The following is a 15,391-nucleotide window of genomic DNA, read 5'->3' on the forward strand; positions in this document are numbered from 1 at the left end:
GCCTATCTATTTCACTGAAAATATTTTTTTTTTGTTAAATATGTTGCAATTGGGTGGTCCACAACACAAGCTGTAAATTAAATTTGACCACAAAACATATAGGCATAAAACTCAAATTTCAATGGCAGTTTTTTTTTTCTTTCCTTTTGGGGACAAACAATTTTTGCAAATTCTCCCCGTTCGCTCTCTTATATCTCTGAGTTTCTTCTCTCCGCCATTGGATGTTTAATTGTTCCTTGCTTTTCTTTCAGAAATTATAATATTATCGTGACACAAAATTTGTGTTATATGCATGGTGCTGCATGTAATATGCAGCCACAAATTTCATATGTAAAGATCAGTTGATTCCACATTTTATTTTTGAAGTTTCAACAAGGTATGTGTTTGAAAATTTTCCCTGTAATTTCACTCATCACAAATTCATTTTTGATATTTTTTGTTTTTTCCATGCTCTTTGCACATTAAATTTTGAAATGAAATAAACAAATTATATTGAAAGAGTAGGCCGCCGCCACCAGGGTGTTGTTGGTACATGATTTTCTGTACATTGCAGCATTTTTTTATACGAGTCTCATTTTGTTGAACAGCATTAATTTTAATTTGTACCTAGAAACTTCTTGATCTTTCAAGCACAATTTATCGCTTTAGAGAATGGGCTCTCTAAACTTTCTACTTTTTTCTAAATAAGGACATCCTTTTATCTCTTTGCATCAAATAGGTCCAAATTTATTTTGAGATGATCAACAAACCATTAAATTATGCTCACAATATACAATTTTAAGTTCTTAACCATCAATGAACACGGAAAAACTTGTTTAGGATGGCCGCATTAGACCATCTAATAAGTATATGTAATATTATTCATGTATTTTTGTTTATTCACTAAATAGATATATGTGAAAAAGTTATTAAATAAATATACAGATGGCATAGTGCGTCCAACCTACATAATTTTTTTTCCTTAACATTTAAGTTAATTCAAAGGATATTTTGATTATTTGAATTGAAATTAGAGGTTCATTGGATACAAATAAAAATATTATGTCTTTAATAGAGAAATGATAAAAACTCAGGAATCCAGTTATTATTAACCCTTTAATAAAGGAAAATGAATGGGGTTGCTTTCCTAACCCATTTTTGCAATATTCATTTTGCATATGATAATGTGCTTACTCATGAAAATTATTTGTTGGAGCTGTTGTGTGTTTCAACATTTTCATGCACTTCATATTTTGTGCTTATTTTCTTAACCACTCCATAACTCTTCCTTGCAACAAACCCATCAAACTCAAAAGGGTCGTCAAGGTTCTTTCTCTTTTTCTTTTTCTTTTTTTTTTTTTTCCCTTTTTGTTTGGTTATAAATTACTAGATTCGATGTGGTGATTTTCCAGGAAATTGATGTGGAGAAAAGCCCTAAAAGAGCTCTAGTTGAAAACCTTTGTAAGAAAGCAAGGAACTCAATTAAGAACGAGATTGGTTATTTGTATCAACACAGCACCAATAACAAAATCAAATTTTTTTTTATCAATTAGTTCCAATGGAAAATTCGGGGTGGGATTATGGAGTTCCCATTATTAACATCGTCGGCGAGAACTTCTGTGTGCCTTACACCATGGAAATGCTTGTGAAGAAGAGGATTCATGGCATGTCTAATGCACATTATGATGTTTTTGACATCAGTGGAAACCTGCTTCTTCAGGTTGATGGCAGTCTATGGAAATTTCAGAAGAAAAGAGTCATGCGCGATCCCGCGGGCATCCCTCTCCTCACCATGCGCCAAAAGGTATGCAAATGCTTTAGCCGTTGTGCTGTTTAAATTAACATAACAGTTGCAAACGATGGTAATCTTTTAAAAGAAAACTATTTTTTAACTTGATTTGACCTTATCAGTCATTTCTATGGCGTTTGTAATTTCCAAAATGAGAATTAGAACAATGAAATGTTATTTCGGACTAAAACAAAGCGACTGTTTTAATTCTTTTCTTCTTTTAAAATTAACTCGAAGCACGATGGTTACAAACAAGCCGTTTTAAAGAAAAAAAAATATAATCCTAACAACTTGATATTGATCTTGAATTCTTGATAGTCATTTAAATGGCGAAAAGAGTGGACGGTTCATCCCGGTGAAAGCTCAGAAGATAGCAACGACATTCTCTTCAGAGTTGAGCAGCCCAGCCCTCTTCATATTAAGACAAAGCTTGAAGTGTTTTTGCCCAACAACAACAATATTGGCAAAAGGGCACCCGATTTCTACGTCACAGGAAGTTTTACTTCTCTATCTTTCAAGGTTTACAGGGGAAAAACTGTCCTTTGCCAGGTAGTAGTCCCCTGGGCAGTTGCTTTTACTACTAGTAACTCTCCAGGATCTTAATCACACAGCCAGCTAGCCCGGAGCTTTTATTTATTTTTTATTTTTTTGTGTTTCAGGAATTATGGAATAGAACTATTTTGATTTTTATGCTTTTATATTTTACAGGCAAATCACAACTACACATGGGGGAGTATTTGCAAAGGCAAAGAAAATTTCAAAGTAAGAGTGCATCCGGAGGTGGATTATTCTTTCATCACAGCCTTGCTGGTGATTCTTGAAGAGAATGAAACCTGATAATTAATTTGCTTCACAATTAATTATATAAAACTATATCATGTGAGTTTCTAATGGAAGTGATTTTCTTTCTTTTTTTAATTCTATAGTGACTTCTCTGTATATATTATATGTAATGTAATTCTAAACTTTTTAATCAATTGGCTTTTGATTCCTATATATATTATTAGAGAGCTTCTTTTATCTCCTCTATTAGTTTCTTTTTCCTTTAATATATGTACGTGTATATATATATATATATATATATATATATATATGCGCGCGCATATTTTCTTTTTTTCTTGCTTTTGTTTCCTTTTTTTGTGGTAAAATAAATTTATTAGGAAAATGATAAAAGAACTAAAAGAAGACAAAGGGGCGGCAGAAACGCAGCGCCCACTGTCGTTTTACGCGTTTCCTTTGTGTTCTTTTAGTTCTGCGTGGGGCCATAATAAATAATAAAATAAAGAATTGTTAAATGGAAAGCAGATCATCTCTTTTCATTTTTTATCTCCTCCCTCCCCAGCCATATTTTCCTTTCCTTAGTTTACTCCCCTCCTTCGTTCTTCCCTTTCCGTTCATCTGGAAGGAAGAGGAAATCGACCCCCAGCAATTGGTCATCATTCCTGCCCGGCTGGGGATCCAGATCTAACTTCTTCCTTGTGATAAGCGAGATGCAGAGAAGGACTCGATTTTTCCTTGTTAAATGCAGATGGCTCACGTTAAATGAGAGGTGAGAGGTGGAGAGAGAGAAGACAACAAGAAAAATCGGAACTAAAAAAGTGCTGCTATTGTCATCTCCTTTTGTTACTTTTGTGGGTTTTTTTCATTATTTTAATATTTTTTTAATTTATTTTTTAAATGAAAAAAGTAACTGACAAAGGATGATGTATGGAGTTGAAGCAACAGACAAAGGGACTCACGTTTCTGTCGTCCCTTTGTCATCAAAGAGTTCAAATAGCATAACTCTATTTATTAAGCATGTCCCATCAGCCCAATACTGGAATTTGTTAAGGTTTTACAAAAGAGTGGGACTATTAGCACCCCTCTAAATATTTCTTAACACCCATTTTCTTAATTAACTCCATTAATTTTTTTTTAAAAATTATATAATTCTTTTAACACCTCCATCAATAACAAAAATACCCTTAATTAGAACTTATTGTGTAAAACCCATTCTTTATTTTTTATTATTAAAATCTATTGCAATAATGGGGTCCCTTACATTTGAAAGAAAAAATAATGGGTTTTCATTTTCTCTATTATAGTTATTGGTGGTAAATTCCTTACACGAAAATTAGAGGAAAAAGCAACCTATTTAATTTCTAAAATGTTAGATTTTACAAGAGAAAAAAATTATTGGACTTTTGAGTGGTGGTTTAATTAAAAATTGTCCTATTATGTAATTTTAATAAAGGTTAAAATTGTAAAATAATTAAAGGGGTTTTAAGAGGTATTTAGAGGGGTGCCAATAGTCATACTCTTTACCAAAAATAAAAAAGGACCCAAAGAAATAACGGTCCACCATAGGGCCAACATGCATATCAATCCAGATTTATGCAGAGCTTACTTCGTACACCCCTGCAAAAATTGTACACCCCAAGCCAGGCACCGTGTGAAATTGTATTCTATATGTAGACGAGAGTTTTGTTCTATTCCCCCCCTTTTTTATTATTTTTTTTCACACTGTTGATACCAAAATTTGGCTTAACGATGTGATTGAATTTTTGGGGGACATGGCTATAAAACCTTCTCAAGATAGTGTTGTATCACTTCGAAGCCAAGTTTTTTGATTTGCAAAATAAGAAAGTCATAAGGGTGTCAAGGTTGGTATTAGTAAAGACTCTTTGATACTTAAATCAGAAATCATGAGTCTTATCGATAACAATTGAAGGAAAAAAAGACTTAAGGGACAGAAAGAGCACTAGTTTATTTTTTTGCTTGCAAACCAGAATATCTTACCTTGTATACAGAGCCCTTCTTTTACTAAAATGACTTACAGAGTTCATGTCGTATTTAGAATATTGTCACGATGTGCCATATAGACAAGAGTACGGGAAGTTGTTTAAAATTGGATATTATAATTATTTTCTTCTTTGGGTTTCGATCTCCCACTGATGTATAAGGTCGGAAAAATAGGGTACAACACACATCATAATTATTCATTAATTAACAATCATGCATAAATTTAATATAAAAAAAAAAATTTTGATCAAAAACTTATAAAAATGCATAGAGATTCATTAAAGTTAGAATAAGTTCTCATTTGAAGTGTTCAATCTCAAAATTCTGAGTTTTATTGATTTTGATACAATCAAGTTGTTGCGTATGTACAAAAAGTCTTCGCGTAAGCCTCAAAGTGACAGAATTAATTTTCATTTTTCTCATAATTATCGATAAGCATCATGATGTATACTAATTTCCCAATTATTTTAGCTTAATGTTTTACTAATAAGTCTATAAGTATTGAAGCTTATCAAACATTGGACGATTTGATCACTGTGATAAGGATGCCATCGTATTCAGAGTCAATACGTCAATTTGGTCATTGATTGATTCTCTTTTGTGCAAGTTTTCAACCAATACATTATATATACAGTAATGTAATTGTCAATCGATTTTGGCAGGTACCACAAGGGGGAAAAAAAGAAAAGAAAAGAAAAAGCTTGTTTAACAAATTGGCAAAATTCGGAGAGAATAGATTTAAGTCTCGATTTTAGCATTGTTGGTCAATCGAAAAAGGGATTTAAATTACTTACCGGCCGTAAGTATCGTAAAACATATTATCACAATCTTCATTACTCATTAGTCATTTTATTATGATTCTCATGTTAGGGTATGCCTTAATCTTTTTTTTTTTTTGTATATTTTTCTCTTAATTGGAGGTTTTGGTTTTTGTCCCCCTCCTTGTATCTTTCATTATCTTTAATAAATGACAGGTAGGGGTCTCGCCTAACCCCCACCTTAGAGTGGTATGCTTATTTAAAAAAAAAAATTAGCAAAAACAACTTAACAAGGTTTTAATTGTTGGATATGGATTCTTCATCAACTTACCATCAGCATATTCCTTCACAAGAAATAAATTTCTTGCCCTTTTTTCCGGGAATTAAAGTGGGTAGATTCTTGGGGAAAAGAAAAAGAAAATGAATAAAAGAGGCACCCACTATGCTCCCAACATAACCATTCTCCACACACAAAGTATATCTTGGTAAAATCAATGTCATTGAGCAATTTAAGATTACAAAAATAAAATATACGATCGATGTTGCATCGATGATGTTGTAAGATACCTTAAACGTCTTAACATAATCTTCTTGAATTAATATACCCTTATAAGCAATTTTATAGGAGAACAACAAATTAAATATCAAATATTTTTATACTAACCTGATTAATTAATTAGCATATAAGAATTAAGATTGCAAGAGCATGTTGCTGTTGGAATTTTCGGGAAATAAGGATGTTGTGCCAAAGATTTTGTGGAATAATTTTGACAAATAACTTTTGTATATAGGAATCAAATACCATATATGCCATAAGATTTTTTTTTTTTAATTTTTGGTCCCCTTTTCATCAACTAAATGAGGTAACAAGAATATACCCTTCATTAAGCATATTGTTATTCCTTACTCCTTCTGAATTTATAATAATCTCTACATATTCATATGTAAGTGATAAGAGAGAAAATGAAAAAGAAAAAAAAAAGGTTTGAGCTCTTATCTTATTATTAAAAACATGAAAATGGAACGGATTATAAATTTAATTATGTTGTATTGTAATCGATTAGTAAAATCATAGTTCTTGGATAAAAAATAAATAAATAAATAAAGGGTAAATCTCGTTTTATTCTCATACTTTGAAAAGTACCTAAAAGTCCTAACTTTTTCTTTGTTTTCACAATAATACCCTTACAATAATATTCTTGAGAATATTAGTGAAAAGAAAAAAATAATTTATTAAATCAGCCTTAAAGTAAAATAAAAGTTAGTGTGATTTTTTTGTTATTATTTTACTTTTAGGATTAATTTCTTTATAAATAATAATGATTAAGATTGTTATAATGGTATTAAATATTACTTGAAGTTGGTTGGTATTAATTAATCTATGAATAATAATTAACAAAAGATTATGTAAAGTTTATCTTTTAAGCTTGAGTAATACACAAATATACGTTAGTGCTTTCGATATTCCATAAGGAATCAAAATCAAATGACTTCGTTTAATTATTTAATTGAAGACAAATCAATTTGCATCAACTGTCATTCATTTCATATTGGGAATTGAGTTTTTTTAGAATCTGTGGGCTAATAATTAAAATCCAACAAGTAGATTAAGGGATATGAGAGCCGTGCCACATTGAAATTGAACATTGAATTTGGATAAGTAGAAAGGATATACGTATTAAATATTAATGCATGTACCGTGACAAACTGTTCTTGATAAGTTATTCAAATCAAGAAAACGAAAATTTACCTAATTTGAAAATTAAACAAGAATTTTCTTAATTAAACAAGAATTTTCTTAATTAAAGAATAACAAATCTATAGATTCGTAATTTAAAACCTATAGATATAAGTATTTTATAACTGCTATACTTACTTGAATAATAGTTCGCCAATGTTATCTAATCTTAAGATTAATTAATAAAATTGGCAAATGTTCATGATATAAAAAAACATCAAGACCTCAAGATTTATCCACTAGATCATTTTGATTTTGTTAGTAATTTTTTAATATTAATATTACTATAATGTCCACTAAATCAAGATTAATGTCTTATAACATCCACTAAAATCAATGTTTTACAATAATTTCTAAATAAATGAGATTTATTGAAAAAAGTTTAAATGGTCATTTTTGAAACAATGTACGTTTAATTATTCATATTTTAAACGATAAGTTGTAAACATTTATTGGAACCTTGAACATAATTCATACAGAAAATGGTCCCAAAAGCCCAAAAAAAAGAAAAGAAAAAAGAAAAAAGGTGGGTCACGACGTCACGTATAAGCTGTGATCGATGCTGATCATCTTATCGTCGATGAGATCATGCTTTTCTGATAATACCCTCTCGTGTGGACCAACCCATCTTTTTGTATGTGAACACAATTAGCTGTCATAAAAAATCATCGTACACGTGGCAAGCGAAGTTCGTTGATTATTTAAAAAGCCCTGTTTTAATAATTACAAAATGCCAATCCAAAACGTCTGTTTGCTCTTTTTTTTATTGGGAGACTCATTCCACTTTTTCAGCACCTTGTCACGTCTTTTTTCTTAATTTCTCCATCAACTTTCTCTTTTTTAAAAAATGAAAGAGATTTCTGAGTCAAAATAAATAGCTAATCTCCAGTTCTTTTCAATAAATTTTTCCGAATAAAATTTGCAATGATTTATAACAATTTTTGGATGGTACCGAAACGTCCCAACTCGCAAAACCCCAAACATATGACTAATTAAATTAGATTTTAATACTCGTATAATTAAAAACAATCTAAATAAAATGTCCCACACGTAAAAGGGCTTACAAAATGAAAGGCATTGATGGGTTTGAACATAAATAAGACTTCAAAATCGTCATCAATCACCGTCCATTTTGGTGATAGGAACCACACCAACAACACCAAAATGTGAGAAGCAAAAACAAAACCAATAACAAGTTTATTAAAACAACCAATTTTTATTCGATAATCAAAGCACCAATTAACATAAACAACAGCTGGATACAACCAACCGAGTTCGGGTTCACACATCATGATCCGACCCGGAAAGACCAACATATCAAACAAACAAACCCGGAAAGCCAGACACAAAAATAAAGGCGAAAACAACCCAAAGCACTCCCCCAACCAGGGCCTCAGTCACTCACATCTCTAAGCGACGGCCCACACGGGGGCGACACGCGTCACGTGCAGCCTTTATTTATATGTTAATATGGTATAATATTATAATACACGCGGCTGCACAGGATCAATCTCGGTCCCTTTTTTGGTTTGCTTAGAGAGCGAGAACCAAACCCGGGACAGATTTACCGTCCCGGTTGGAGACGCTGCTCTCCCAAACGGAGGGGCAATGCACCGGATTAATCTCCGCTGTTGATGGGAAATCAGAGGGTGGTGATTTCTTCCTCTGACTTTGGCCAGACAAGTCTTTACCGAAGCGGGTGACGGTAAGCGAAGTGTTGAAGTATTCTCTGACTTGAGTAATTATCCCATCAGCGACCGTCCAGGCGTGGACCCAGCTGATTTGACGGCTGTGATCACAGCCCTCGGCGAGGACAATGGGCCCGAACGATGTGATCGAGAGAGGAACGAATACGAAGGAGCTTTGCGATGCTGACGATGCGGTGGTGCTGCCGGTGAGAAGGTGCATCATAAACTGGTGGGTCGGCGGGCCATGGAACCACCACTCTAGGTCCGGGGCAAGGATCTTGTGTACCGTTTCAACGTCTCGAGATTTTAAGGCATCATACAGAGCAAGAACCACGCGCTGGTTCTTGTTTTCGGAATCTTCCGGATTTTTCTGCTGAGAGTTAGCCAGTTCTTGACGGAATAGCCTTAAAAAATGGCAACAACAAAAACAGAGAAACTGAAGATGAAATGAATTTGTTTTGTGATTCTGGATAAGGGTTACCAGAGAGAACTGGTGATGGCTTTTCCAAGTTTGGGTGGGAACCGTGGCTTATATAGACAGGATTGGGATTTGGGAAGGGCATTTGAGTGATATAATTATTAAAGTATGGGCATTTTGGGGTTGTCGGCGTTGAGGGTGTCGACGTGGTGTAACGTGGTTGGTTTCATTGCACAGCGGCCGAGGTTTGTGTTAAAAAAAAATTTCGTTTAGCACACGTTTTTGCCGCGAGTGAGGACCGGTAAGCAGTGAGCAAATTTTCAAGCCAACTCGGTTTGACTCTTTGACCAAATCTCAATGATTACGTCATTGTACTTTTGGTAATTATATCCGGTTCCTACAAGTTTAAAGCTTTCTCAAATGTGGGCATAGTTTGTTCATCTGTGTGAAATAGGTACCTGATCGAATGATCCTATGGAAGCAAATGGAATACCCTTCTAGTGTTTCTATTTTTTTCTTCTTCTTTTTTTCTGGAGTTGAGACTGATACGACACTCTTTGAGCGAGTGCAGGCTCCAATCGGTGGGGAAGAGAATTTGAAGAAAGAAAGAAAAATGGGACAGGGGAGTTGCAGAGAAAAAAAAGAAGATGAAGTTGAGAAAAAGACAAAATGTTATATTTCTTGAATGACCTCACGGGTCCCTTGACAATACAAATATATTCTTCCTGCCGAAACAGCCACACACCCTTAACTAACTAAATATAATAAAATCGATAATAACAGCAAAACAATAATTGAAACATGACAATATTCGTTATTATGATATCCCAAGCATTCTCGAACTTTCTTCAAATAACAAAGTCTTTGAGCCATCCTGGTTTCTTTCTCGTGCGAGCTGGACCTGTCTTGAGCTGCTCTCTAGCTTGAGTCTCATTCAAGGGTTGGGCTTCTTCCATTTCTGTAGGCTGGGTTTCTTCCCTTGCTGTCTCCTAGAGCTCGATATGATTCACGGCAATGGGCCAAGTCGTATCATTCCCTATTCCTTGAAAGTGTACCTTGTCCTCAAGGTGTAGTGCAGGATAGAGTTTACGAAATTCCTTAAAGTCCTCCCAAGTTGAATTTTCTAGTGAGCTATCAGACAATTGCACCAAAATTTATGGAATTTCTTTGCCTTATCGAAGTATCTTTTGCTCAGCACAAATAACAATTGGCAGTGAAATGGGCTTGTTATCCACACTTCCTGGAGGCAGTGAATAAACGTCAATGGAGGAGTTTCCCACATAAGGTTTGAGTAAGGAAATATGAAACACCAGGTGAATTCGACAATCCGTGGGTAAATCTAACTTGTAAGCAACAGGTCCAATGCGCTCAACCACGTCGAATGGTCCATAATAGGGCCTTGCCAGCTTGTGAGATGAGCATTTAGCAACTGATGCCTGACGATATGGCTGAAGGCGCACCAGCACTTTATCACCCACCTGCAATTGAGCCATTCGGTGCTGTGCTTGTCGCAAGTTCTCTTTCAATAAGCCAAGCATGGAATCCCTCTCAATTAACATGTCTTCTAAAGCTTGGATTGAAGTAGGGCCCTTTGAGTAACTTGGAATTGTAGGAGGAAGTCGGCCATAAAGGGCTTGAAAGGGAGTCATACGCAAGCTGCTGTGATAACTTGTATTGTAGCAAAATTCAGCCCAGCCTAAAAAGGAAAACCATGTATGTGGCTTGTCTTGTGTGAAGGCTCGTAAATATTGCTCAAGCCCCCTGTTAACTACTTCGGATTGGCCATCTGTTTGAGGGTGATAGGTCGTGCTGTGGCGTAACTGTGTCCCACTTAATTCAAACAATTTTTGCCAAAAGTTGCTCATGAAGATAGGATCACGATATGAAATTATAGAGCTAGGAAATCCATGTAACTTTACAACCATGTCAGCAAATAAATTTGCTGTTTTGACAGCAGTAAATTGAGAAGGCAAGGCTCCAAAGTGAGCTGACTTTGATAAACGATCTACAACAACTAGAATTACTTCAAATCCTCTCGAAAGTGGCAGCCCTATAATGAAATCCATGGTTAACTCATCCCAAACTAATGAAGGAACAAGCAAAGGTTGTAACAGACCCGCCGGCACTTGAGTTGAATATTTAATTTGCCGGCAAACAAGGCAAGCGGCTACATGTTGCTCAACATCTTTCCTCATCTTAGGCCAAAAGAAAGTAGATGAAAGACGTACCAATGTCTTTTTAATACCAGCATGTCATGCCATAGGTGTCTCATGAAATTCTTTGAGTAGCATAGTTTTTAATGATGAGTGGGGGCTGAGATAATACCGATGTCGAAATAACAGTAACCCTCCTTGAACTGAGAAATTAGAAGTGAGTGAATCGGCTGCATACCTCTGATGGAGTTGCTTCATATAAGGAAGGGAGCCATTTTCCTTGTCCAGAGCTGCCAATATTTCACTAGAAGGTTGACTTACCAACGACAAACAAAGAGCTGTTGGTTTGGGTTCTTCAGTCACATTTTCCTCATGAATTCGAGATAAAGCATCAGCAGCTTTATTGGAGTTACCAACTTTATAATCAATTCTGAATTGATAACCCATCAACTTGTGAATGTAAAATTGCTGCTCTGGTGTGTGAATAACTTGTTGAAATAATTCCTTTATGCTTTTATGGTCAGTGCGTATAAAGAAAAATCAGCCAATGAGGTATTGACGCCATTTTTGAACTGCAACGACAATAGCATATAATTCCTTCAAATATGTCGAGGATGCACGCATTCGAGGACCCAACTTTTTGTTAAAATAAGATAGAGGATACCTGGCTTGCATTAGCACAGCACCGATCCCAACATTAGAAGCATCAGTCTCAATAACGAACTCCAAGGTAAAATTTGGCAAGTGAAGTACATGAGCTTCCACAAGGGCCTTCTTTAATGCTTGAAAAGCTTGAGTAGCTGCAGGATTCCAATGAAAAGCCTCCTTACAAAGCAACTCAGTGAGAGGAGCTGCGATGGTTGCATAGCCTTGAATAAAACGTTAGTAGTACTCGGTCAGCCCCAAGAATCCTCTCAGTTGCTTCACTGATTTCGGTAAAGGCCAATCCACCATGGCTGTGATCTTTTGAGGATCCGTATGTACTCCTCGAGCCGACACTATATGGCCCAAATAATCAATTGATTCCTGATAAAATAAACATTTGGAGAGTTTGACATAAAATTGAGATGTGTATAAACAACTCATGACCTGCTCCAAATGATACACATGATCAGCCAATGATGCACTATATACCAATATATCATCAAAAAAGACAATAACAAATTTGTGTAAAAAAGAAGCAAATAGCTAGTTCATTGTTGCTTGAAAGTGGACGGCGTGTTGGTCAAACCGAACGACATAACAAGAAACTCGTAGTGTCCTTCATGCGTGCGAACCGTTGTTTTATAAGTATCCCTCTTGTGAACTCTTATCTAGTGATATCCGGCTCGTAGATCAAGTTTGCTGAAAATCCGAGCACCGCCCAGTTCGTCAAACAATTCATCAATGGTGGGCATGAGAAATTTGTCCTTTACTGTCACCGCATTCACAACGTGGTAATCCACACAGAATCTATATGAGCCATATTTTTTCTTTACTAGCATTACGGTGAGGAAAACGGGCTTTGGCTGGGTTTTATGATGCCTTGGGTTAACATTTCTTTCACCAATTTCTCCATTTCGGTTTTCTGAAAATAAGGATACCAATACGGGCGAACGTTGACTGGTTTGGAATTGGGATAAGATGTATTTTGTGATCAAATAATCGTTGAGGGGGAAGACTAGTGGGTGAAGCAAATAATACTTTAAATTTTTTAAGGAGAGTAGTAATAGATTCAGGCAATGACTCTGGAAATGCTAAGTCATTATCCGGTAATGTGTTGGTAGATGTGTGAGTTGCTGTTGGTTCAGTTGGTAGAGAATGAAGTTCAAATAAGCTGTCGATTTTGGCATTTGATAACAAGGCCTGAAACTGATTAAAAGAGATCAGATTTGGGTTTGGAATTGGGTTTCCACGTAAAATAACAGATTGTCCCTCTCACTTAAAGTCCATCGTCATCTCAGAGTAATCCATAGAAATTCTTCCCAAGCTTTGTAACCATTGAATCCCAAAGACAACATCTGGGCCTTCAATTGGCAAAAGGAAGAAGTCCAAAAGAAATTCATGCCCCTGCATATTGATAGGCACCTTAGGGCAGAGAAAACGACAAGTGAGAAAATCACTATTGCCAATGTAAACTCGAAAAGGAGTTATAGCTTGAACGGAAAGGCCAAGTCGTTCAGCCAATGGCGGCTTAAAAAAATTATGAGTACTGCCACTGTCAATTAACACCTAAAACTAATAGCTGGCAACGAAGCCCAGCACCCTTAAAGATCATGGATTAGATTGTCCAGTCAAGGCATTCAAACTGGATATGTCAGCTGTGACTACTTCTCCTGGTTGTTCATGAATAAAAGTGTCATCACTCGGCTCATCATCTTCATCATCGGTACCCATTAGTAACAGAAACTTGCTACGACAACGATGTGTGGCATGATATTTTTTGTCGCAATTGTAACATAGCCCTTTTTCTCTTTTCTCTCTTAACTCTACTGGAGTTAATCTACGAATGGGCATAGTAGGAGTAGGCAATAATGGGGGTTGATGTGGTTGTTTAGTGGCCGAAAAACTAGGAAAAGGACTTGTTGTTGGGGTTTTATGTGCAGGATTCGGTGAAGCAGTAATGGTGGATTGGTGAGTGTGAGTAGATGAAGGTGTCCATTTTGTCCAAGATCGGCTGGAGGTCTTGATTTCTTCCGATCGTGCCTCATACGCTTTGGCTAAAGCAAAAGCCTCCATGAGAGATGTGGGTCTTGCAAATAATAGTTCTCGCCGGATATCGGGTTTCAAGCCCGTGATAAAGAAACTAACCAGCAGTGGTTCGGAGATCCCCGTGACCTTGTTCATCAAATCCTCAAAGGCGGATTGAAAATCAGCAATAGTCGATGTTTTTGGGTAAGTTTGGAGAGGTTACTGTTAACATATATGTTTCCATAATATTGATTTTGATGATAACAAACAAAGTTAAGAATGATTAATTTTTTAAGCTCAAATTATTTAATATTCTTTTAAATAAATCATTATTTTCACATTATAAATGTTTTGTATTTAATGGAAAAATGATTTTATGAAATTGATTGTTTTTATTCTTTTTAAATAAATCATTAGTTTCACATTATAAATGTTTCATTCTTAATGGAAAAATGATTTTATGAAATTGGTTGTTTTTCAAAGTTTATGGTTTAATTGAAAGAATTTCGAAAACTTTGAAATAAACAAGTATTGCTTGAATTTTGGTAAAGGACTTATTTGAAAAGTGTCATAACATTTTTGGGCTATAACATAATTTTAAAAAGTTTTGGGATTAACAAAGCATTACTTAAAAATTCTAAAATTGGACCTATTTGCAAAGTTTCATGACGTGTTGGGCTATGGTACAGTTTTGTAAAGTTTTGGGGTCAAACTGTAATTTTAGAAAATAGTGCACTGTGCAGGTTACTATAGCAATCACTGTAGCAAACGGCTAACCGTTTATTTAAAAACGGCTAACCGTTTATTTAAAAAGGCTAACCGATAATTTCCAGAAAGCATGTTCTTTAAAGTATTGTTAATATGATGATTCTGGAAACTAACGGTGAACCGTTTATTGAAAACGGTTAACCGATTATTTCCAGTTTGCTAACCTTGAACCGTTTAGTAAGAACGGTTAAACCAAATTTGTTTTGCAGGTCTCTGGAAATTAACGGCGAAAGGGTAAGCCTAAACGGCTAACCGTTTATTTGAAAATTAGCCCAACGGTAACTTTGACCAGCCCAAACGGTTAACCGTTAATGGTTAACGGCGAACCATTTTCGTGCAGACAATCTATAACGGCTAGTTTTTCAGCTCCAACTATAAATAAGCTCAATCCAATTCAAACAAGAAGAATTCCAACGATCATCATTGAGCAAAATATTGAGAATACAACTTTCATTGAGCTTTAAATCTTTGTATTCATCTTATTCATTCACACATTGAGCTTTCACTTGTGATCAAACACATTGTGTGAGAGAGATTCATTTGTAATCTTTTTTGTAAAATCAAGTTAAAAGATTGTAAGTGTTGGGATACACTTGGGTTAAGAGATTGGGGATAATCTCTTGTTGTAAAGGTCCATTGACACCTTGGA

At 35.1% G+C, this 15,391-nt stretch overlaps 2 protein-coding genes across 4 annotated transcripts; one reads left to right on the plus strand and one right to left on the minus strand.

Moving 5' to 3' along the window:
- Positions 1-1,147: 1,147 nt before the first annotated feature.
- On the plus strand, positions 1,148-2,764 carry LOC102629887 (protein LURP-one-related 14). 3 transcript variants are annotated; one of them, XM_052439146.1, is made up of 4 exons: positions 1,148-1,305; positions 1,392-1,783; positions 2,087-2,320; positions 2,477-2,764. In XM_052439146.1, the coding sequence occupies exons 2-4, from the start codon at positions 1,538-1,540 to the stop codon at positions 2,603-2,605; spliced, it is 609 nt and encodes a 202-aa protein (XP_052295106.1). In that variant the 5' UTR covers positions 1,148-1,305; positions 1,392-1,537; the 3' UTR covers positions 2,606-2,764. The 3 variants fall into 3 exon arrangements, with proteins under 3 accessions (XP_052295106.1, XP_006486227.1, XP_052295107.1); XM_006486164.3 differs by lacking the exon at positions 1,148-1,305 and having other exon boundaries at positions 1,312-1,783; XM_052439147.1 differs by lacking the exon at positions 1,148-1,305 and having other exon boundaries at positions 1,327-1,783; positions 2,087-2,317.
- A 5,477-nt stretch (positions 2,765-8,241) lies between these two features.
- Positions 8,242-9,253, minus strand: LOC102629605 (senescence associated gene 20). The gene has a single exon (XM_006486163.4). It carries the CDS (start codon positions 8,954-8,956, stop codon positions 8,579-8,581), a length of 378 nt encoding a protein of 125 aa, XP_006486226.1. The 5' UTR covers positions 8,957-9,253; the 3' UTR covers positions 8,242-8,578.
- Between the last annotated feature and the right edge of the window lie 6,138 nt (positions 9,254-15,391).

Source organism: Citrus sinensis, chromosome 4 (assembly GCF_022201045.2).
Source record: "Citrus sinensis cultivar Valencia sweet orange chromosome 4, DVS_A1.0, whole genome shotgun sequence".
Classification (NCBI taxonomy): domain Eukaryota; kingdom Viridiplantae; phylum Streptophyta; class Magnoliopsida; order Sapindales; family Rutaceae; genus Citrus; species Citrus sinensis.